The sequence below is a fragment of the Nannobrachium achirus genome (genome assembly GCF_963921795.1).
Source record: "Nannobrachium achirus genome assembly, chromosome: 17".
Taxonomy (NCBI): Eukaryota; Metazoa; Chordata; class Actinopteri; order Myctophiformes; family Myctophidae; genus Nannobrachium; species Nannobrachium achirus.
The window spans coordinates 28,317,034-28,340,474 of NC_137824.1; the positions used below are offsets into that span (position 1 = coordinate 28,317,034).

The window sequence follows — 23,441 nt, forward strand, 5'->3', positions numbered from 1 at the left end:
GATGTCAGACTAGATGTCTCCACCGGCTCCATACATGGAGCTGCAGATCAACCATGCCCAAATATGGAGTTGCTCATGACTTGCTCAAGACACAAACTAAAGAAAGTAACCATGGCGATCTACTAAACAAACCATATGACGTGAAAGATTTAGTTAGAATAATGTTAATTATTTTGTCAGTCAAACTGTAGAAGAGCAATAAATAAATGGATTGTAAGCTTAGTCAAATTGTTTGGCACCATAGACACACGTCGACCCGGTGTGTAATCATCATCATCATCATACTATACATACAAAATATCAACCCACATGTGGAGTGATACTGTATAACAGCCGTCTATGCTAGTTGGTGTTATGCAAAGGGAAGGCCTGGCTTTTACTTACGTGATTGTTTTGGAGGTTTTCCAATAAGCTTGGGTCAGTAAATCCTGCCTCCTCTGATGACTGTGTGCTGTGCCTGGGGACGAGACAGAAGAGAGAAAACCACAGTCCACTGAAATGCTTTATAATGTAAAGAAAGACGCACACAGTTTACAATACTAGAACACAAGTGGTAGTTAGTCAGCGTAATTGGTGTAGTATGGGCCAATAAACAAGTTACCACTTTGATTTGCCTCTGTGTATTAAATGTGCTATATAATGGTCATACAACACAAATGTATGATTGATTTAAGGCTGAATTCTCAAAATGCCAATTTTGATGACTGCATTAGCAAAATGGAGATACAGTACATATTGCAACATTTGTACATTATCCAGCAGTTTTCACGTCCGTTGCATGTCCCAGACTCTTCTCACTCCTGGCTCCCAGACTGTGGGACAAACTCCCCATTGCAGTCAGCAGAAAAGCAGACTCACTCCCAAGTTGTATTATTATTTTGATTATTCTTCTTCTTATTAATTGTTTTATATGTCTTCCATTGGCTTTGGCTGTAATAGTTTGATTGGTTGATTGGTTGGTTGATTGATTGATTGGTTGGTTGGTTGATTGGTTGATTGATTGATTGATTCGTTGATTGGTTGGTTGATTGATTGATTGGTTGATTGATTGACTGATTGATTAGCAACTGACCAAGATATGACTGACCTGCAGATAGGCTTATTTTATTGAAAATACAAAAGCATATTAAAATACACTAATTAAAGTTGAGAATTGTATATAATTGTATATACTGTCCATGCTGGCAGAAGTGGGAGACCCTTTGGCAACTCAGTGTCCTGAAAGAACTCTTGCACAACAGCTTATACAGAGGAAATAGGGAGAAATATTACAGAATACTGTATTCCCCAGTTTCTACTCATTCATTTGCTTCCACACAGCTGGAAGCAAAAAATCACAGCTAAATGAAGCTGTGATTTGGGTGTTATTCCTTGGTGGCTGTTGTGTTTTTCTTAGGACACAAAAGGAATGGGTACCAAAGATAATAAATTGCTGCTAATACAGCTTATAGGAATATGTTGCGGCCAATACAATAATTGAAACCTAAAAGCCAGTCCCTGAATTTGACAAACAATGTTGGAAGATTAAGTTCTTTGTTGAACAACTAAGTCAGAACAAACAAACAAGAAAACAGAAAGCAGAATAGACTCTTGGATAGACTACAAATAAAAGGAAAGTGTCAACAGTACATAGCCCATGTCTGATTACAAATCTCGTGATTTCTCTTGAGATGCATAAGTCAGGCAACTCTGAATCTCAGCCAAAGCACAATAACTTCTTATGGCCAGCGGCCACTAATCCTCTGGCCGAGATCGATTGCTGATTCGGTGATAAATAGAGGCTGATAGATCAGGAAGATAAGCAGACCTCTCCGTGGAACCAAGCCTTAATAGAAACATTACCACCGCTGCCATTAGCAACCGTAAGTCTTCCTAATCCCCAGAGGATGTGCTGTTAAGACTGTAAGAGCCACCCAGCACTGCATGCTGTATAGTCCGGAGCAAATAGATGCAGCTTTGGGGCTGAAGGAACAGCAGGAGAGAGACAGCAATGCAATTACAATGGTAGAACTGGAGTTGACACAGTGTTATATCTAGATGCACTAGGCATAAGGGAAATCTATCATACTCTCAGGCCTGTATTAAAATATGTCATGGAACAGGCGCAAGGCAATTTCTCCATTTCTCCACGCCCCCCTGCACAGTGACACCAACACTCACTCAGTGAGTGGGGCCGCTTCCACCAAATGGCTTTCGGTGATTGTATGATATTGAATATGTTATTACTGATGTCTTGCTCTGATTAGGTTAGGTTCGCGTGATTGTTTTGGGGTCATTCATCTTTTGGTTACACATGTATCTAGTTTTCCTCCTCTGTAACTGGCTCTTGGGATGAAAAGGTTAACTGCATAATTGTGGGGCACACAGTTAGTTGGACAAATGACTTGGACTAAATGTGGATTAATTACCATTGTTTTGACTGACTACAGGAAATAAGTTTTATAAATGCTAAGCTGTTGTCTTCTTCAGCAACGGTGCAGCTCTCCACACCCATCGTCTTGATGAGATTTCTGGAGGCTCGCCTAGGCGACGGTCAGTTATTGATTATCTGCCAGCAAGCAGCAGGTCCTGTCACTATGGAAACAAGGGTGCTGGTTGTTCGCGGTCGCCATGGACTGACCACACCACATTCTGTGAGAGACTATGATGTCATGTTCTGTTCCAGTGATTTATGGAGGGCCACCTGTTCAAAAACCAACACTTTCTCACAGTTTCAATGTTGGAACTGAGTTAAGCTATGTTCTAAACAGAGGCTTGTCACAGTTTGGAGACTGGTAGTCTCTCGAGAACAGACTAACTGAGCTCCAGTGAAAAGGACGACCGATTTAATAGATGGTCATGCAGGTCACATTAAGTCCGAGATCCAAGTCAGAAATCCGGGATTGGAGCCAGGCTTTTTGACATAATGTAATACTGTAGGTATTAACAAACAGCCCCTCATGCAGACAGGATAAGACACGCCCATGCTGTGTATGCATCACAACACAGCAGCAAATAGATCACAAGAGATATAAGTTCATGCTAATAAGTGGAAATGAGTGTGTGATGACATCAACTTCAACACACACAGTTTGGGAGTGGAAACCATTTTTGACTGATGCATTTGCAAGCCGACCCTGCCACAACACCGCAGATCAATTTACAGAACTAGTAGTTACACATTTCCTTGCACACTCCGTATTTTCAGGCTTTTCTATGACATCAGCAGACATGAATCATATCGGACACTGACTGCATGTGCAACAAGTCCCAAGACCACTCAACACATAAGAGTGCACACACACGCACAAAAAACACACACAGGGAATACAGAGAAATATTTGTGTTCAAATCACAAATCCCACGATGCAATACAGCACAGAAGCAAAGAGAAGGCACACAACCACCCAGTTTGGACCTCTTACCCGTCATCCTCAGCAAAACTACCCTCCTCAGCCTCAGGAACGTGACTGTTGAAGCGAAGGTAGAGAAAGTAAAAAAGCATGTTTGTTGGCTCTTGGCTGTGTGGGTCTGACTAAAGACCTCACAGGGTTGGGATGAGTTTGTTGGTGGGAGATTTTGGACAGGTTATATAGACACAGGGAAGGACTAGAGCAATGCAGAGTGCAAGCACTGGAGCTTGGAAGCACTACTCACTACTGACTCCTCATGACTCCTCATGACTCCTACTTACTCTGTTGTTTGCCACTCAGTAGGCGTTCCTGCATAACTTCCATGTATGATATACCCTCTATAGTAATACTGGAACTCTCTATGGGAGTCATTTACCATTTGTCCATAACCTAACTGCAAACATTCCGCGATCTACAACTACTTTAGCAGTATGTTGGCTGTTTTCGGCAAATAGATTTAGTGTAGAAGCTAAATACGAGGGGACCATGGCATGTATACACAGACCCCTGGGGAACCCAAGTCAATGAAGCATATACTGTAAGTTCAAATGGTGGAAGTGGGGTAAGCTCCAATAGCTAAAAGCTGGCACAGACCAAATAGGTCAAGAAGGAAGCTATAAATACAACTGTATATACAACATAATGATAGATAATTACCACTAGATAATCAAAACACTATACATGTTTCTTATAGTGACTGCTAAGTTGAATATATTTTGCACTTAGTATATTGCCATATCTGTTTCAGGAGGCTTACAGCTAAAAAGAAAGAAGGAAAAAAACTACTTTGAAATGGCAGGGCCAAACTTGAGTGAAAATGTGAATATCTGGGAAGCAATGAAGATAATTCAAGGGAGGTCTTCCACTCTACTTCCTCGTCTGGCAAGAGGAGGAATCAGTCTTGGCAATTAGCCGTGTGTGTGTGTTTGTGTGTGTGTGTGTGTGTGTGTGTGTGTGTGTGTGTGTGTGTGTGTGTGTGTGTGTGTGTGTGTGTGTGTGTGTGTGTGTGTGTGTGTGTGTGTGTGCGTGCGTGTGCGTGTGTGTGTGTCTGTTTTCTTGGCTGCCATGACCAATACCCCGTGAAATGGTCGGAATGAACTGCTGTTCCAACTAGGCACCAAATGATTTTCAAACCTCTGCTGTGGCAGATTCAGTGCAGTCCGGGCTTTTGTTAATTGTAATATGAGAGGGAGTGGAACTGACCGGGCACTATGCTTCACTGAGCACTGGCTCACAACTTCATTACAGCTGCCTCGATTTCATCGCAAGCCAAAGGGGTGATTTCCACTTCCTTGCGCGCCGGTGTCACACGGCGCCGAACATTCCCGATTTACAAACTTGCTAGATACTGTGGTGCGACTCAAGGTGAGGTTGTGGGTAGGGATGGGACGATACGCGATATTATCGTTTATCATGATAAAAAAACACTCACGATAATCGTGGAGATTTCATTTACTGTATAATATACGTACTCGATACAGTCTTTTTTTCACTCTATCAAATGTCTTTGCCAAAAAATAGCTGATCTACAAGCTCACAACGCGTCACCTTGTGACACGTTGTGAGCTTGTAGATCTATTTTTTGGCAAATGTTCCGCCCCAGGATAATGGATTTTGATTATCGTGATATTATCGTAAATCAAGTTTTCTTTTGCCACAATCAAATTTTCATATCGTCCCATCCCTACTTGTGGGCAGGCTATTTTCTGTGCAACAAAAACATAGATCAGGCTTAAAGGCTGACTGAATTCAAATGACCTAAGGAATGTTGTATTTATTAGATCTCTGCAATAACAACACAATTGTAATGCTGTCACCATAACCCGAATGGGTAGAGAGGGCAGTCTGGGAAAAAGAATGAACCTGGTTCGAATTGCGGCCTCAGCTACTCAGTATGTGTTGCAATGCGACACATTGTGAAAACATACTTATATAATATTAATAATACATTTGTAGTTTTACTCATGTCAATTTTGAATAAAAGCAATGGAGCATTAACATACAATATGAAATCTGAGGAGATCTTAGCATGAGTAGTACTGTGACTCACACCCACACACACTTTAGACTTTGCTGTATAATTTCATCATAGCATCACAAGAATAATCACAATGTCTATTTTGTTATCACTCCTCCAATGATACAACAAAGTGTTAATATAACTCAGACTAAACAATTCTGCTGTATTTTGATAGACTATTTGCCATGTTACACATTATGTCATAGGAATTTCATTAAGGTCAGCTAAATCAAGGAGATGGGCCCAAGAGTCAGTCTAACCTAATGTAGTCAGATGGACTCTTTTCCAGTGGAATTAATTAGTGTCTACACCCTTGGGGATGGTTTCATTAATTACAGCAGCACATCATTTATGCATATGACGTGAAAGAGGTGGGGGTGGCCGCAGCAACTGTGTTTAGTAACTGGGCATGCACTATTGTACAGCTTGGGTCAAATTAACTCACAATTTGAACTGAAATAACAGAGTAGTTGCATTTGACTTATCAACCTAAATCTGTCCCAGCAAATGTATCTGAAAGATATTAATAAGCAGCTAATCAGTAACGAGTCTAATTGAAAATAACATAGCATTCCCTTTTAGAAGTGCTACTTTTGAGTGAGACTAGAGGAGAGGATTACAGAATATGACCATCAAAAGTGGCTAAAGCTTGGATCATTGATGGCTTCCTCCCCTGAAATGGAACACTCATCCATATATTTATGTGTCCTCATTTGAGACTTCCAAAGGTAGATTTTTTTGGAAAGATGGCAAGCCTCCAGTGTGGCTTCATGTTCAGAGGAAAGAGTTTCTTTCCCTGTAGGCCCCATAGTCTTTGATGATTTCAAGCAAGGGCAGGACTCTCTGGAGTATAAAACATGACAATCCCAAAGATCCACCATATACTACCTTAGAAAGTAAAACTCATTCAAAGGACTCGTCTGCAGAAATGAAAGACTTTTACAGAATCATCAATGTTCTGTGCTGGCATGGCAAAGACCCATGTCCTTAAGCATGCTCTTCACCGATCATGTTTTTTAATTGAATTCTAATGGGATTAATCATATAGTGTCACACCAGCACTTCCCTCGGCTTTGTAGAGATACCCTGTTCCCCACCAAACTTCCTTCCTCTCAATCTACTAATTATTTATGCACTTAAGTGAATTAATGGCTTATTCATAGAGCAAATTCATTAAGGGTTGACTTAACTAATGTCAGCCTGTAACAGAATACACTAATGTGACAAAAGAGCAGCAGAACATTCACCAAGTTAGACGCTTTTGCCCGTTTTTGTTTAGTTATAAACAAACAGCTCCTGCAATGCTGAGCATTGTATTTGTTAATGTTGCAGGGTGACAGAGCAAACGACTTAGGTGAAATCCACATCTGACAAAGACAAAGAAAATGTAATGTGCAGCCAGATTTCACACAAACATCCAGCGGAGACAAACTATTCCTGTGTGTGTGTGTGTGTGTGTGTGTGTGTGTGTGTGTGTGTGTGTGTGTGTGTGTGTGTGTGTGTGGGCGCTTGCGTGTTGGGCGTGGGTGCGTGTGTGTGTGTGTGTGTGCATGTTGGGGGTGGGTGGGTGGGTGGGAGGGTTGGCAGTGCCTTTGCTTGCAGATGTCTGTCTGCTTTTTATTTATAGCCTTCGTTGGGTGAAGCAGTGATGCAGCTGCTAATGAGGAGGCTGGGAGAGAGACAGGAACACCAGATGTACTCAGATTCACACTCGTTGTCTAATGAGGCCGACAGGGGGTGGGGTCCGGGGGCGTTGGGAGGGTGGTTGGATAAGAGAGGCAGAGAGTGGAAGAGGCAGACACGGGGAGCGAGGGCACGATGGGGAATTGTCTGGACTGTGTGAGGAGGCGACTCACCCGTAGGTCATGCCGGCGATGGTGCACTTCTTGAACTGCATCACGTTGCAGGTCAGCGTTCCCGTCTTGTCAGAAAAAATGTATTTCACCTGCAAGGGGGAGGACGGAGGAGGAGGGAGGTGATGCAACAAAGAGTAACAGTATATCGCACTGTAACAGAGAGTAACAGTATATACTGTATGCGTGTGTTACGGTTGCACGAAGAACGGCAACGTTTTTCAAAGCTTTCAAAGATCTGTCAAAATAGCCAAAATACACGATCTAAAAGCTCACAACACGTTGCGATGCGTTGTGGGTTCTTGTTTCTTTTCTCTTTTTTGCTAATAGTAAATGTACTGTATGCACAAATGGTCATGACTGATATAGCTAATATCTTAATTAGTATGATTCTATGTTATTATTTTATCATTGCATATAAACTCCAAGATAAATTCAGGGATGCATGTGATGTGTCGAAACGTAGTGAATGCCAGTGAGAGTGGAATTTGTGTAACATCATTTTACCTGGCCTAACTCCTCGTTCAGGTTGGAGGTGCGGGCCATGGCAGGAGTGTTGGTGGGCTCATACAGCATATCTGTGTCCTGAAACCAATCACAAAGAAGTTCATGAAATAAAGAGAACTTCAGATTATAGAAGTAAAGTCTCGACCCCCAACATACGCCAGCCCGATGTCAGCATTGATGAATGTATCTTCATCCCTTTCGTTTTCCTATTGAAATAACACGATGGAAACTACGAATTTCACCCACTTTTTTACTTCAGTAAACTTTTAAGGTGATTCTGACGCGTAATTTGACTGACAACATAGTTTATTCAACATTCGGTATAGACAGCAGTCAGAATTTCTGACCACTGAATTTAAATGCTGGATATTTGACTTCATATCAATTCATAAGTGCTTTCTCCTCCTTTTCTCTAAGGCATATCCTTGGTAAGGTCAGTAAAATCAACTGATGCAACAGGTGATGTTAATCTACAGTAGTATAGTATACAGTACAGTATATTGTATACGTTTCACTTTTGTTTTCACTGCTGCAATAAAGCCAGAGTGCTCATTCTCCAACAAACTCATGGATATACAGGATATATTGACCACGATATCAAGTGAAAATGACGATGACGATGATGATCAAATTGGATCACTGGATGACACAAAGGATGTGCCCAAATGGTGAGTAGCCAACTTGAACGGAACAGACAATCCGCTTTGTCCATTTTTCTAGTCATTCTAGCTATTGATAATATATTGCTGACTAGCTGAAGTGGTAATATCATGATGCTGGCTGTGTGCGTGCACTGCACTGGTTGGTGTGTAGCCCGCTTACCATCAAATCGCACATTTTTCTACTGTGCCTCCCCATGTGCTGTCTTCCTCTCATGTTTGTCTCAGTGAAGGGAATACTAATGGCAATGGATTACATTTCCTTTGACAAAAACAATCATTGGGGTGTCCGGGTGGTGTGTACAGGTGAAACAATCGCCTCTTGGATTCCATTCTGGACAGCAGTGCCTCCGGCTTGGCCGGGCACTCCAACCAACGCAATTGCCTGTGTTCTAGGGTGGCAAACTGGCTTGGTATTGGGGTCCTTGTCACTGCACTAGTGAGTGACTCCTAGTGGTTGGTCAGGGCACCTGCAAGGAGGGGCTAAGTGGCCGCTATGCTCCAGGAGTTTCAACTAGAGTAGCATTACACTCCCCTGGTGAAAAGCAGCAGCTGGTGACTCCATTTGTATCGGAGGAGGTCATTGATGTCTATACAGTCCCCAGGCCAACAGTGGGGCACCTGGCAGTGACAGAGACCATGGTACACATTGGGGAATTGATGATAATCTTCCCCCCCCCACTTTTTAAAGTGGAAACTGTATGCTGTTTTACAAAGAAATATTTGTAAAGATCCTTTATTTAGACATCTATAATACTAAATACACAGATAAATACAAAGAAAACTTGATGGCAGAAAGTACTCCAAGTTTTGAATGTGGTACGCAAAAACATGGGTGGGAGAATATATTCTCTCCCTGGTGGGTGGAGCTCCATAATATCATCATATGGAGATCAAATCAAATGGGCCACTCAAAGTATGTTTTTGAAATAGCCAGACCACCAAAAAGAACTACTCAGTGTTCAAATAACTTTTCTTTCTTAGAAGGGACATCACAGAACCCCCAAACTACCCAAAAATAAGAAAAACCTTGAATAATTGTTGGGGCCAATTTTTATTTTAACTCACCCAATTGATGAAAAAGGCCTGGATGAACTTGATAACCTCCAGGGTGACGAGGAGACTGATTGGAATGAGGTTGTTGAAAAGGATGATGAACGTGAGGAAGTTGAGGCCAAAGTTAGCCGCACCACCATCTGTCAGAGAAAACAAGTGTTTGGACAAAGGGAGCAATAGAGAGGAAATCTCATGAGTAGTGGTTCCCCCAAGATTCGTTGGGAAAATGAAAATGCCCAAAGCTACTCGCAGCTAATGGCCAACGTTATCCCAGCGCTCAAGGATGCGTTTGTGCCAACTTTGTGCATTAGCTGGAGTTTAAACCATCTCTTCCACCCAACCTCGTCCCCTCACCACTCAACTGATTAGCAGTCCAATTTGATGTCCCAAAGACTCTAAAGTAGCCAACAGGGACTGAGACATCTTAGATGTGTCAGTAGTGTCATAATAGCAGCAGCCTTGGCATCCAGCATGATCCAGGCAATGGTTTCCACAAAGCACTATGCAAATGATGCTTTCCACCCTCCCACCCAAATCGATGGTGATTCACATGTAACCCCCCACTGACACCAAACACGAAATCATGAGCGATGTGATTTACCTTTCCTCAGCTTGTAGGAGGTTGCAAGAGTTACCTTCCTCAACCCAAGGCTTCATCTTACCAATGAGGGTTGAGAGGGACAGCCCTTCAGCAAGACATGAATGATCGCAAAAATAAAAAACACTAAAATGGCACAAAAGGGTGGGGGTGGGGGGGTGTGTGGAAGCTACTGCTACTGGTACGACAGCACATATAAGAGGGAGGGTGTGTAAGAGGTTGAAGGGAAGACAAACATGTTGGATGCTCTCAAGACAAAGGAGGGGGATTCAGTCCATAGCACATTCCCAACCAACAACATGTGGAAAAGAGCGGGCGGATTACGATACCATTGATGGCGTCAATTATAACTACTGTAGTGTGCTCACTTCCATTAAGCAGCCAGCTTGTGAATTGCACTAATTAGATTTTTATTAAAAGAAAATCTTCTTTTTTTCTTTTTAGTTTTGCTAGCAGAAGACGGCCGGTAGAGGGTTTCAATTGAGAGCCATTAAGAAAATGTAAAAATCTTATCACACCACTGCACACTACAACATGCACGGGTCATAATTTCACTCCATGTGTTAGCCAAAATGTGTTGTTATTGTGTACTTAAAATATTAATACTAAATTAAGCTGGCAAGCTATAGCAAACGTTATAGCAAAAATACATTTTCAAATGTTTTCTACCATTTCAGAATGTTTAATGAAGACCCCCGCAAATCTTACTTAGACCAGCAGCAAAAAGACCAGTTAAAACCAAAAAGAAATCCTCACTGCACCTATGAATTAATAGGACAGCATTTTACTAAGGGAAACATCAACTCAAGGTAAATGACGAAGAGGGAGAAAACAACACTACCAACTATTTAGCGGATTTAACAGAGTGATGGTTAGCGGTTGGCATGAATCCATAACAAGTAAAATCCTCCGTGTAAATTTAACTTGTAAGAATTGACCTGAACAGTTTCATTCCACTTTCACATGCTCAGAGTTAAATTAACACAGAAGATTTTACTGTGAAATGACCGCTGTTTATTTTGTACTTGATCTGCATAAAGGAAAGATGTTAAGACGTGTTTAGGCACCGGAGAATGCCAGCCAGCTAAGGCTGGTGTCAGCGCTCTATGCTGAGTCAAAGTCGAATGAATTATTTATGAACCATGCATAATGACAGCCCTTGGTGACATATGGGCCCTGGTGCATCATGTGCGGTGGTGGGCTAACTGCTCTCCGGTGTTGACTGTTCTGCGCTTAACTGCAATGTGTGTGCTTTGATAAACTGCATGTAATTACAGTCATCATTTTGGGGCGCATTCGTGTGTGTGTGTGTGTGTGTGTGTGTGACCGTGTGTGTGTGTGTGTGTGTGTGTGTGCGTGCGTGCGTGCGTGCGTGTGTGTGTGCGTGTGTGCATGCCGTACACTGGTTTATGTACAGTAAAGGTCTTTACACACCGGTGGCGAATTTGCGAATAATAATAATAAGTGTGTGTGTGCGTGCGTGTGAGATTGTAGAGCTATGACAACTAGCCACCCCTCTCTTTTGTCACAGGTTGGATAATGTGCACTGGACTTAGTCTCCACCCCTCCTCAAGGAAAGACATTCAGTCCCAAGATGGACGCCTGCTTTATGACTCACATTCCCCTCGTTAGTACAGTGCAGCGTCTTTCTAGCTGTGGGTTTTAGTGTTACAGAAGGCAACACTGAAACCCACGTGATCCCAATCTGAGCCAAAACAACATCTTCTAAAGAGGAACAGTGTGAGTCGTAAAACAGACTTAAAAAACTGACCAGGGCACAACCTCTCCTTCACAGGCCTGCCAGGATACAGAGGAATGGCAGAGGTGGTACGATAACCGCTTTGCAAACCTGGTTTCAGAGTTTCACCACAACAGACACGCCGGTCAAGGAAGTCGAATTTGCAATGCCACACCAGCAGCTGTATGGTTCTTATTGCTTACTTTTTGTTTGTGTAAAACACGTACATTCATGTGAAATACCATTTTCATTTTGCAACATACGTTAGAAATGAGTTTGCTTTTATGCATCGCGCTTAGCTATCTCTTCCATACAGGCTATGTCTTTTATAAATAAATAAAAATCAACACAACAAAATGAGACAGTGGAGACATTTAGAAAATGTCAGTGGTTGTCCCTTGGGCTGTGCCGCGTGTTACGTTCAAGCAATAAACAAGTCTAAACCCTCCTGATATAAGAAAGCTTCCCGAGAACACCCTCATGTCCCAGGCTCAGAGCAGACAATACGTGTTCCAATTCATTTCCAATGAAAGAATGAGGAAAAGGAAAGCTTGGATGGGAGGGGCGGGTGGAGAGGTCTGAGGCTTGGATTTGCAAAGCGTTTAACATGCCACAAAAACATGGAGAGGAGAGACAGTTTGGATCAGGCACCAAAAAAACAAAAGTCAATGAAAATATAAGAGAGCTGGAGGGGAAACACCTATGGTTGGGTCCCTGGTTTGTGCTTGTCCATGGCACGGGCCCCTACAAAGTAGGGCAACCGTATAGGGGGCGAGGGAGGGGACTTCATTTGCTTAGCAAAGGCAGAGCTTCAGTTAGGGGTTAGTAAGGGAGGGTCATTCACGGATGGCCAAGGCTTTAAAATGGTTGTTACCTGGAGCTGTTAAAAAACGACAACAAAGAAAAACAAAACAAAAATCAAACAGAACGTTAGAAAGAAACTAAAAAGGTACAGCAGCGCAGTGATATTCAACCATTTCTTTTTTCACTCAATCACATCACATGTCTATGCATGTCACAGATTTCTGTTTTACGATTACAGGGAATTCAGTTATTCCCACATTGCCACATATTTCATTCACTTGTGTTGCAATACATGTACTTTAACCAAGGCAACATAAAAAAACAGCAACACACCAACACTAACAAAGGTAACTCAAAATGACAAAGAATTAAGCAGACACAGACAAGTGAGACCAAATATGTGGAATTGAAGGTGTAGCGTTTGTGGCATCGGGGCTCTTACAGTTGAGATCCATGTACCAGGCATCGTTGCCATACTGGTACTTCCAGATGGTTTGGCCAATGGAGCAAACCAGAGAGATAGCCAGCAGGCAGCCAAATAGTACCAAGATCTGGAAGTTGGTGATGCGCTCAACGTTGGACAGCTTCAGAGGTGGCCGGGTGGAATTCTGGATCATGAAATAATGACAAATCCACATGGGTAGCAGGATGTTAGGACCCATTATTCCTTCTTTTTTTTTTTTTTTTAACTCATAAGACCTGGAATTATTTTGTACTTTAGCAATATAGCAGATACTGTATACAAGCTCACAGCACTGTGGGGTCACTGGAACAACATATTTTGAGATGGGGGTCCGCGGCCAAAAACATGACATTTTGGGGGTCAAGTCAAGTAGGTCTTTTTCATGTTAAGGATTTTGGGGGTCCTTAACATGAAAAAGTCATGTAGAAGACATTTATAGAATCGGATCAAAAATATTCAAAGCAAAGTTTCACGATTTTTCAAAAATAGCAGATCTACAAGATCTGCTATTTTTTTTATTTTGTAGTCAAAGCATAAATAATGGTTAAAGTAATAATGCGTAATAATAATGCGTTCGCGGTCTAAATAGGGTTAAATAGGTGTATCAATGCATTGTAAAAACATGTAAATACAGAGCAGACATTGTTTACCTGCATGAGCTTGGTGTCATGCCCTGTGTAGACCACAACACCATGGACCCACTGGGTGTTCCTCAGCTGGGCTCCTCTCAGTAAGATCTGGTCCGGTCCAAGTGACAGAGTACTGCAGTGACACACACCACCATTCATTCTATTATAACTAGTAAGACGCCTCAGGGCGACATGCAACCTTGCCCTAAAAGGGCGAGGTCGCGCCAGTTCTTGGCCATCTGGCCAGTGATGGCCAATGGAGCAATCAATAGTCACAGTGACAATCGAACCAACCATAGACTGTAAACATGTGTACTTACTGACTGACTGACTGACTGACTGATACAGTATGGATATCCAGGGTTTGATCTTTGATGAGGTGATGTCACGTGATGTCACGTGACATCACTTCCTGTACGGACGGAAGGACGGACAAGCTGCGACATTTCTCATGGTATACTGGGACCTTCGTTTGAAAAATAATTGACTGAGTTTTAGAAGATGAATCCTATCTTGCTGCCCTAATAGAACAGGCCTACTTCGTTTTATCCGTTCGCCCTACTGCTCACACACCGCCCGTGCAAAAGCCTTGACACTACGTAGAAATACAGTATACTGCATGCCATGGGAAAACGACTAAACTATGTTTTCAAAATTCATATTTTGTAATTTGTATTTGTATGGTTATTGCACAATACCTCATGTGCAATGCATAGTAGTGCTCCGATGCGATCTGTGTCACATTTTTCCAGTTTTAAAGCGCATGCATGACGGACACACAAACACAAACACACAGACAGCTAGACAGACAGAGAGAGAGAGAACTAGAGACACACACACACACGTTCCCAGTCCTTTCACTGATCTAATAATGTAATTTAATAATTTAACTATTGTATCGACAACTGACATCGAGGGGAGGGGGGTATAAACATGTTTAAATTATTTAACTGATGAGGATTTTCGAGAGGGGGCCGAGGGCAGAGGAAGGCTTGAGAGAGACTATCCACAGACGTGGACCAGACTAGGGTTGCAGTCACAATATTGTGCAATCCAAGCACTTTGTTAAATATTTCAAAAAGTATAACATAATGTGAATACAATATAGTGGTAGTGTGCACAAGATTGTGTGCACAAGACATTTGGTCAAGCGGTTTGTAAGATTAGCTCTCGACAAGCAAACAGACAGACCCTTAAAGACAGCTAGTAGCTACCTCTTTCAGAGCCATGGAGTAAAAATGTAGCCATTAAATCAATCATCACCTTAACATCCTCTGTGAACATCTGTAGGACCTCAACAGATAAAATCCAGATGTACAGTATGCTCTGGCACCAGTGCTTGGGGTTTATTCTCTCCGACTCCAATGATAAAGCCATAATATCGTAAAACCAAGCTGCCACTCCAATTTATATAATGCACTTTGCAGCCTAGAATAGATGCCAAAAGCTCCTAACAAATGCATAATGAAATAATACCTAAGCAGCAGGTGCTTTTGTTTTGTTTGCTAGGGAGACTAAATGATCCCTAAAATGATATTAATGTTGGGACACAGTTATGAGTCCTGGTTAATGCTTGATTTCAACTTTGTTGCATATCAGTGTGCCGAAAATAGTTGTTTGCCGAAAATAGTTATGTGCCGAAAATAGACAACTAAGTATGAATCAGTCAGCAGCAGCTCTCTGGGTAGCACTGGTGGAAAAAAGTACTCATTTTTTTTGCTTAAGTAAAAGTATCAATACTGCAATGTAGAAATACTCTATTACAAGTAAAAATCCGGGATTCAAAATGTACTTGAGTAAAAGTATCAAAACGTACTTAACCCAAAGCAGGGTAATGTTATGAGCTTCCAGGACCTGAAAAAACGTTTTAAATTACAGAATCAGGACCACTTTAGGTACCTACAAATTAGAGACTTTATTAACACAAAATTACTAAGAAGAAACTCTGACCTGGGAGTAGAGATCATTTGGCTTTTCCGAAATGCATATGAAGACTATACCTACCAAAAGATAGTTTCGACAATATATGCGCTTCTTCAAAATTTGAAAGACGAGAATACTTTGAATATTAAAGCAAGATGGGAAACAGAGGGCAACCTTACAATAACAACAGAAGAATGGGACAGGATATGCGAACAGCAATGGAAAATGACTTGTTCTCCCACATGGAGAGAATTCAGCTGGAAAAATGTGTCTCGTTTCTTCTGTACTCCAGCACAGAAAAGCAAATACTCTATTCAGACTGACTGCTGGAGATCATGTGGAGAGACGTTGGCGAACCATTTTCATATTTTCTGGGGTTGCCCTTCTGTGGTTCCATTTTGGAGAAGTGTTCACAGTGTCCTGGAAGCAGTTTTCAGAGTTACAATTGAATTTGATTTCAAAACCTTGTACCTAGCTGATATAGAAGAACTTCACTGTTCAAAGCAGGATCAATATTTGCTAAGGGTACTATTAGTAGCATCTAAAAAGGCCATAACAAAAAAATGGCTCACTAATGTTATACCAACTATAGATGAATGGATTGATTTAATCTATAATATATATATTATGGAGAGAATCACATTTAACTTTAGGGGTCAAGGGGAGATTTTCATCGACAACTGGTCTAAATGGCTTACTCATGTCGCTAATATAAGGCCTGATTTAATTTTTTCTTTTATATGACATTTATTCTATGTATATTTTGACCTCCTGTTAAGAGATGTGGTTTGAGTTCGCCCCATAGCGGACCGTGCATTTTGAAATGAATGTGCTATATGTATAGAGAGTAACTAATGTGTAGAGTGGCAGATACCTCCCCCTTGGATATGTGTGTGTATTTCTATAAGTGTTTATTTTTTTATTTTATGATTATGTTTGCTTTGTTTTTGTGATTTATATGAAAAATACAATAAAACATAAATGAAAAAAAAAAAAAAAAAAACGTACTTAACCCATACAGGGCCAGATTTCCAAAATATGAATATGAATGTGCGCTTATAACGCCAGGAAATAGCTATTTTGTATCCCCCCAGACCACCTTAACCAGACCACCTTAACGAATGCACGTTCAGCATACCATACCACCAGATGACCACTAGAGACCACCATACACCATACACTGACATGGTCCCATGTTAAGCCTGTTTAAATCCACATAACAGGATGAGACGCTGACTTGGTCCTCATTGACTTAACATGGACGGGCCGCCGGTCACCATTTCAGCTCAATACTGTTCAATTCGTGCTTGATCGTCTCAAACCACCATTGGTATGGGCATCGGGACGTATATAGATGCCACACAGAAAGTTTCAGAATCAAAATCCGACCTAGTGAAGCTACGTGAGGGTCGGATGGTTGCATTGAGGCTAACGGCTAGCAGAGGCCTGTTGTCAACAGGAAGCCCTGGTTTAAAGGTGACGTCATAATCGTATCCTTTTTTTTCACGGTTTACGTGTGGACATTAGCTGAGGTAAGCTAACCATTTCGCTCCGTCTATAAACACATATTAAAAGCTTAAACAATGCTTTTATATAAAAGTCGCTCCGAGTCGCTCGGCACCAAACGCCATAGTGAACTAGTCGCTCGTAAAGTCGCCCGGCGCTAACTGAGTTAAAGTGCCAAAAGTAAAATAGAAGATCTACAAGCTCACAACGCGCAATGCGACACGTTGTGAGCTTGTAGATCGTGGTTTATGTATGTTTTATAATATTATAATTAGGGATGCCCCGATCCGATACCGATCAAATATTATTGCTTCCGATTCGATCCCGATCTTTCCCGATCCGATCTTTTGGCAAGGCATTAAGAAAAAATAAATCTATTCATTCTACCACTTAGTGCAGCACTGAATCAACAAATTAAAAACAAAGCTTATGAGTAGTGTATAGTGATATAGGCCTACTAGTGCAGTGTTTCTCAAGCATTGTGCAGCGGACCTTTGGTGTGGCCTTTGAAATTTGGCAGTGAAGTCACGATTTAAGGACTTTTAAAACCTGTTTAATACCTCAAAAAAAAAAATATATATACCATTACAGCATCAAAAATAATCAACAAACTATATAAAAACTGGTAAAACATTGGCCATTTTTAAAGTTGAAACAGAATAAGTTAAGAACCAATTAACCAGTCTGCTTGAAAAGTATGCAGTAGCAGCTAGTTGACAGTGCAGAGAGACATAATTGCCTTCCTTTGATCCATTAACAAGGGGCTATTACTACTTATTGGCATCAGCTGCCAGCTGGACACAGAGTCTGACACAATCACCTCCCCTCTGCAGGGCTCTGTGTCTGTCTCATTTCTCCAAAAGCCCTTGAATATGATTGAAAATGATTAAGGATTACTGTGATTATTGTAAGCTTACGTTTCATATCGCATTCACCTTACCTGTAACTTTCACTACTCCCAGAAAATATTTTTTTGAAAAAAAAAAAAAAAAAAAAAAATTCCCGATCTCCGATCTTATAAAAATGACCATATCGGCGGCCGATCCAATCACGTGATCGGGCAACACTAATTATAATTTATATCTGCAAAAAGTAATATGAAATTGGAACTACTCAAGTACAAATACCTCAAAATTGTACTTATGTACTGTACTTAGACTGTAAATGTACTTGGTTCCTTTACACCACTGCTGGGTAGGAAGGAGGGCTGGGTGCCAGACATGCAGCGCTCTGTCAAAACCCACCTGTGCCCATCCAGTCGGATGTTCCCTACGAACTCGTACAGATGGCGGTTGGGGCTCTCGCACTCCATGCGTCCAGAGAGACGCATTAGGCTGTCAATGTCCTTGATCTCTGAGGTGACCTGGAGGCCCTGCCGTCAAACAAAGTGGATGCACACAAAGGCGTTAGCATAATATAGAGCTGCACAGGTCGGCACACTGCAGCTCAAGCCTTTCTAACACTGTGTCCATCGGAATAGGCAACCACCCTAAGTTCTGACACTATTTTCGAAGGCATTCAATTCATCACGACATTTAAAGGCATACAATAACATACAAGAAATCACTAACACTAGTAGCAATAAAAGTGTGTACATAAAACATTGGGGGGGGGGGGGGGGGTCATTTCTGGTGTCAAGCTTAGAAGATTGATGCTCTTTTATGGCAGTTTTGAAGGAGGAGAAATAGAGGCTGAAACACAGCCAAAAGGACACGCACATCACCTGCAATTTGTTCTTGTCCGAGACCAGGAGTCATCCGCAAACAAGAACAAATTGCAGTCACATGCTGATGACATGTCGTTAACATAAATCAGGAACATACTGTATGCTTCCTTGAGGAACGCCGCAGCTCACTGGGAGGGGGGAGGACAGGGTCCCGTTCAAACCCGTTCTCCCCAATCCAGATAGGATTTCATCCAGTTTACGGATGCACTGTCAAAACCGACGGCCATTTGGAGGTCCAGCATGACCATGCCGCAGTATTTGCCAAAGTCCACCTCAAGTTTGATGTACTGTAGTCGGTCAAAGAGAGTAGAGTAGCTTCAATTTGTTCCAATGTTCTAATTCCATTTCTTTTTTTTTCATTTCCAATTCAGCTGTTATCCTGTATCCTGTTTGGGTTCTCTCTCCTGATTGGAACAAATTGGTATCCAAGCCCGGAAATGTATTTTCTGTTTACTATCGATCTGGAGAGACGATCTGGAGTTACTAGAAAAACAGCCTGTCTATAGTAATGATTACTAAGGGAATATAGTGCTATTTAACACTTAAGTTGACAGAAAATGACACTTACATGCCATATGAGAGTATCAGACATTATGGAACACCTTGCATCAACTTGCAACAAGACTCACAACTTACAATAATGGCTTATTCAACATCCATCACAGCAGCTTACCCACTTAACTTACTGCACATTGCCAGTATATGTAAGAAAAAGTCAAGAGGCTTGATACCTGTCTGATTTTGAGGTTTGTTTCTCCATCCAGGTTTGATGTTTCAATGTAGCACATCCCCTGTGGTTCACTATAGTGACGAGAGAAACGAGATAGAGGCTTGGAGCACTGTAGTCTACAATATAACATAATCAAGCAACACATCTAACAAGTACTTTTTATTTTTTTATTATTAGACATAATATTCTGTTTACTGCAAGTAGCATCTGAGTAACTGAGAAGATCATCCACTGAGGCGGAAAGTGCTGATTGGTGGGTGATGTATGGCAGAAAAACATTGTCAAACTAGAGCCGCGCAAAACAAAGATGAAGCACAACTAAATGACATACTAGTTGTGTTGGATGAATATTATAGTTATGCTTTGAATCCAACCAAAGTGTAAATCACCATGACAGAGCAAGTGTGCACAGTAATGTCCTCAGTGAACACAGGTAACCATATGTCCATGTGATTCCGTTTGTACACTCTCTGGGTTAATTTTCATATTGTTCTGATGTAAGGGGATCAATAACAGTGTAGCAAATAAATACACCATGTCTCCTGTGTATGTCCCTGCAGTCATCAGCATTTTTGTCAAGAAATACACAGAAGACATAGGGTATTTTTGCCATACTATTATTATTGATCTCCTGACACAAGAACAATGGAATTAAGGTGTCCTGTCCTGCCCATCTCCACTGTACACTATCAATTAAAGACAGACAAGGCCCCCAAAAATATCTTTCAAATAAAGTTTTCCTTTAACACTCTTACACACTTTTACAGTATGCTGTAGACTGAGGGAGCATGAAGGTTAACATCTTTGTTTGCTGCTGCCCTTGGTTCTGATGTCTTTCAGAAAGAGCTACAGGATACCACAAAGAGATGGAGGGAGGGGAATGGAAAAAGAGAGATAGAAAGACAAAGAGGTTGATAGAGGAGAGAGGAAAGAAGGGGGGGTGCGGGGGCAGTGGGCATGCCGAGCACAATGATTAGAGCAGACAAATAGGTTTGTGACAGACACCGGGCATGGGGACAGACACCGGGCATGGGGACAGAGAGTTGAGGTGAGCCGGGTCACTGGTTGGTTAGCTTCTCTTTTAATAGAGTGTATTATGCATGCTGTGCTGGTCCGAATACACAGAAGGATCTTTTTTTTTTATGTTTTAATTTTTTAACAAACTGAGCCCCGAGCAATAGAGAGCCCAACCAAAATCTAAAAGCCTTTTCAATTATATTGGTATTGGTAGCAACTAGCAACCCAATGAGAGCTTGTTTGGTTCATGGACAGGAGCAAAGATCTGTTGTGAACTAGGAATTAAACATCTAGAAGTATTACTGAACTTCAGATGGCAGATACATAGTAACTATGGTTTAATTGGCTACAACTCAAGATGTATTTGGCTGCAAGCAGGTTGTCAGAACTTGTCACATGAAAAAGGAACATTCGACATGCAGTGAACAATAAGAGCCATGCAAAGGCAAGAACGATGAAAATGCACTCACACCCAAACTTGAGCATGCCGTCTTAAATATGCCCCGTTTATATTCACTCTGAGCCGTAATTAGGTTGCCCTTTAAAATCGATATAATAAAATATAGACAATGTGAAAGTAACTCTGCCAGAGTGGTCAACAACAGCACCACAATGGAGAGGAAAAGACAAGGAAGAGGAATCTGGCATTGTGTTGACCCCAGGCACCTCAATATCTGGAGTAATGAGAGGCCCCATCCTCCGTCCAAGAGTGGAAAATTAAATATTTATCACTGGTGTCAGCAGAAAGAGAAAGGGTCCTGGCCTTGTCTGAGCTAAATGTCTAGTCCTGCTCAGTGTAAAAGTATACCGAGGACAAATGGTTGCCAACAGGACCGTCTGGGTAAAATGTCATTAGCGAATGTGATTGACAAACACACTTCCTTCTCTCTGCAGTTAAAAGTCATAATGCCCTCTAAGGACAAGGCAAGTTAACCCCTTAATTGTTCCTGCGTGGAGCACCACTATAGGCAGCTCCCAGGCCAGGTGTGAATGTATACAAGTGTGTGAGTAAAAGTTCATAAGTACACACATCTCCAATCTCTCCCACACGTATATATATATATCATTTCTCAGTAGTGCGATTGGTTTTCTGACCTGGAAGACAGAATGACGAGGTCAGCCGGGAGGTGATCCCCATTGGCCGCTCTGACTACCTCACCAACGCCCAACTGATATTACCACCACACACCAGCAGGGGGCGAGGCAGAGAGTAGGAGACGGTCGGTCGGTGGTCGCATGTAGGGGTGTAAGAAAGAAAAGGGGGGGCGACGACAACATGGACGGACAGACACCAAACATAGGAGGGAAGAGAGACAATTGTTTCAATAGTAAGGTACGGTATGTGAGGAGCACAAATGGTCAGCCCTGCACGATGAGGGCAAGGCTGGACGTCTCTTTGTCGTTCTGCTTTTCAAAAGCTCCATTTTTCATGATGAGTAATCATGAAAAATGCTGACTCTAGACCTAAGCAATATGAAAACAAAATTTATGGGACACTAACGTAATGCCAATAATTCAACAAATTCAGCAGCAATAAATACATTTAGTTTTTTTTATTGAGTATGTCTCAAAGTCCATGGTTAGTGTTTCTGGGGAAAAAAACTCTCATGCTAGAGAGAATAATTATGTTCGCAGAGCAGGAAGAAGTGTTCCAAATGGCTTTTGAAAAGTTGAACGAGAAGAGAGGTTGACGTGAACACGTTTGGTAAATCGGAACCCAAAACCACATTCCAGCTACAGTACGTCCCCCAAAGGAAGTGACGGTTTTAACAAATAAACCCTTTATGGTCACATATCAAATGATGAGTAAAAACATCCACACTTGTGGAACTATCGTTATGTCTCTCAATGGATCCAAACCGTCACGTCTTTAGGGTGAGCTGTGCATCATAAGAGGAGAAACGAGGGGAGAGTATCCCCAGGGTCTGGCGGGGCGTGGTGGGGTTGGGACCCCTTATACCTGGACGACAAAATGATAGCATCCGCAGGAACGAAATCACTCCCATTTACTCTAATAATATCGCCCACCACAACCTGTGAAAAATAGATGTGTTATTGGTGCACTGCACATTGCACGTTGCTTGTAGACAGAACATGAGGGGAAACCTGAGATTAGAAATGTGAGATATGAGAAAATATAGTGAAGCGTTGTTGTATATCAATGTACATGTATCAAGGCCATGACCACAGTGAGACGCCAGGCAATATAAATAAAAGCTGCCCCATTCCTTCTTTCGATAGGGGTCTAGTTTGAGGGTGCCGAACTGGCACACTCTGCCAATAACTACCAAACGCAGTGTTTTCTCTTAGTTCCATGCAGTCGTTAACAAGATCAGATCTCCTATTCCAGATTCCCAAGTATTGTGTTGATGTGGTGTTTCCTGAAGAGGTATATCACCAATGTTCAGCTGACAACATGCAAGTTTGAATAATGACAACCATAACTAACCAGCAAATAAATACTGTGTCCCTCTCCTGCTTTATTTGGAGAACCACACAGACTCTACAGGCAGCCCAAACCGATAATAAAATAAAATAAATAAATGAAATAAAAGCACAGTTTACTTGTGGTGAGTGGACAATCTCTATCTCAATCTAGAGACCTGAGTGTCTTTCATCTGTCAAAATCTGTCTCACCCTTTTCAATCATAATGCTAGCAAATCAAGGAGGTGTGATTTTGCATTTCATACCACATACAACCCCCCAATGGCTGAAATGATTATGTACGGGGTGTGTAATGTCTCTGTATTCTTCCCATCAATCTCCATCAACAATAAATACAATGAAAAAACGGATTATATCACCAATAGTATATATAC

At 41.7% G+C, this 23,441-nt stretch overlaps 1 protein-coding gene across 2 annotated transcripts in view; it reads right to left on the bottom strand.

Annotated features, from left to right (window-relative positions):
• Positions 1-23,441, bottom strand: part of atp8a1 (ATPase phospholipid transporting 8A1) — a 175,379-nt gene that overhangs the window by 91,218 nt on the left and 60,720 nt on the right. The window contains exons 7-16 of one of the 2 annotated variants that reach the window (XM_080745989.1): positions 21,717-21,790; positions 19,606-19,675; positions 18,393-18,520; positions 13,741-13,852; positions 13,070-13,235; positions 9,500-9,627; positions 7,773-7,850; positions 7,269-7,357; positions 3,405-3,449; positions 385-457 (exon numbers count right to left, since the gene is read on the bottom strand). In XM_080745989.1, coding sequence (XP_080602115.1) covers positions 385-457; positions 3,405-3,449; positions 7,269-7,357; positions 7,773-7,850; positions 9,500-9,627; positions 13,070-13,235; positions 13,741-13,852; positions 18,393-18,520; positions 19,606-19,675; positions 21,717-21,790 — 963 coding nt within the window. The remainder of the gene's footprint in view (positions 1-384; positions 458-3,404; positions 3,450-7,268; positions 7,358-7,772; positions 7,851-9,499; positions 9,628-13,069; positions 13,236-13,740; positions 13,853-18,392; positions 18,521-19,605; positions 19,676-21,716; positions 21,791-23,441) is intronic. The other variant, XM_080745990.1, reaches the window with a different exon arrangement.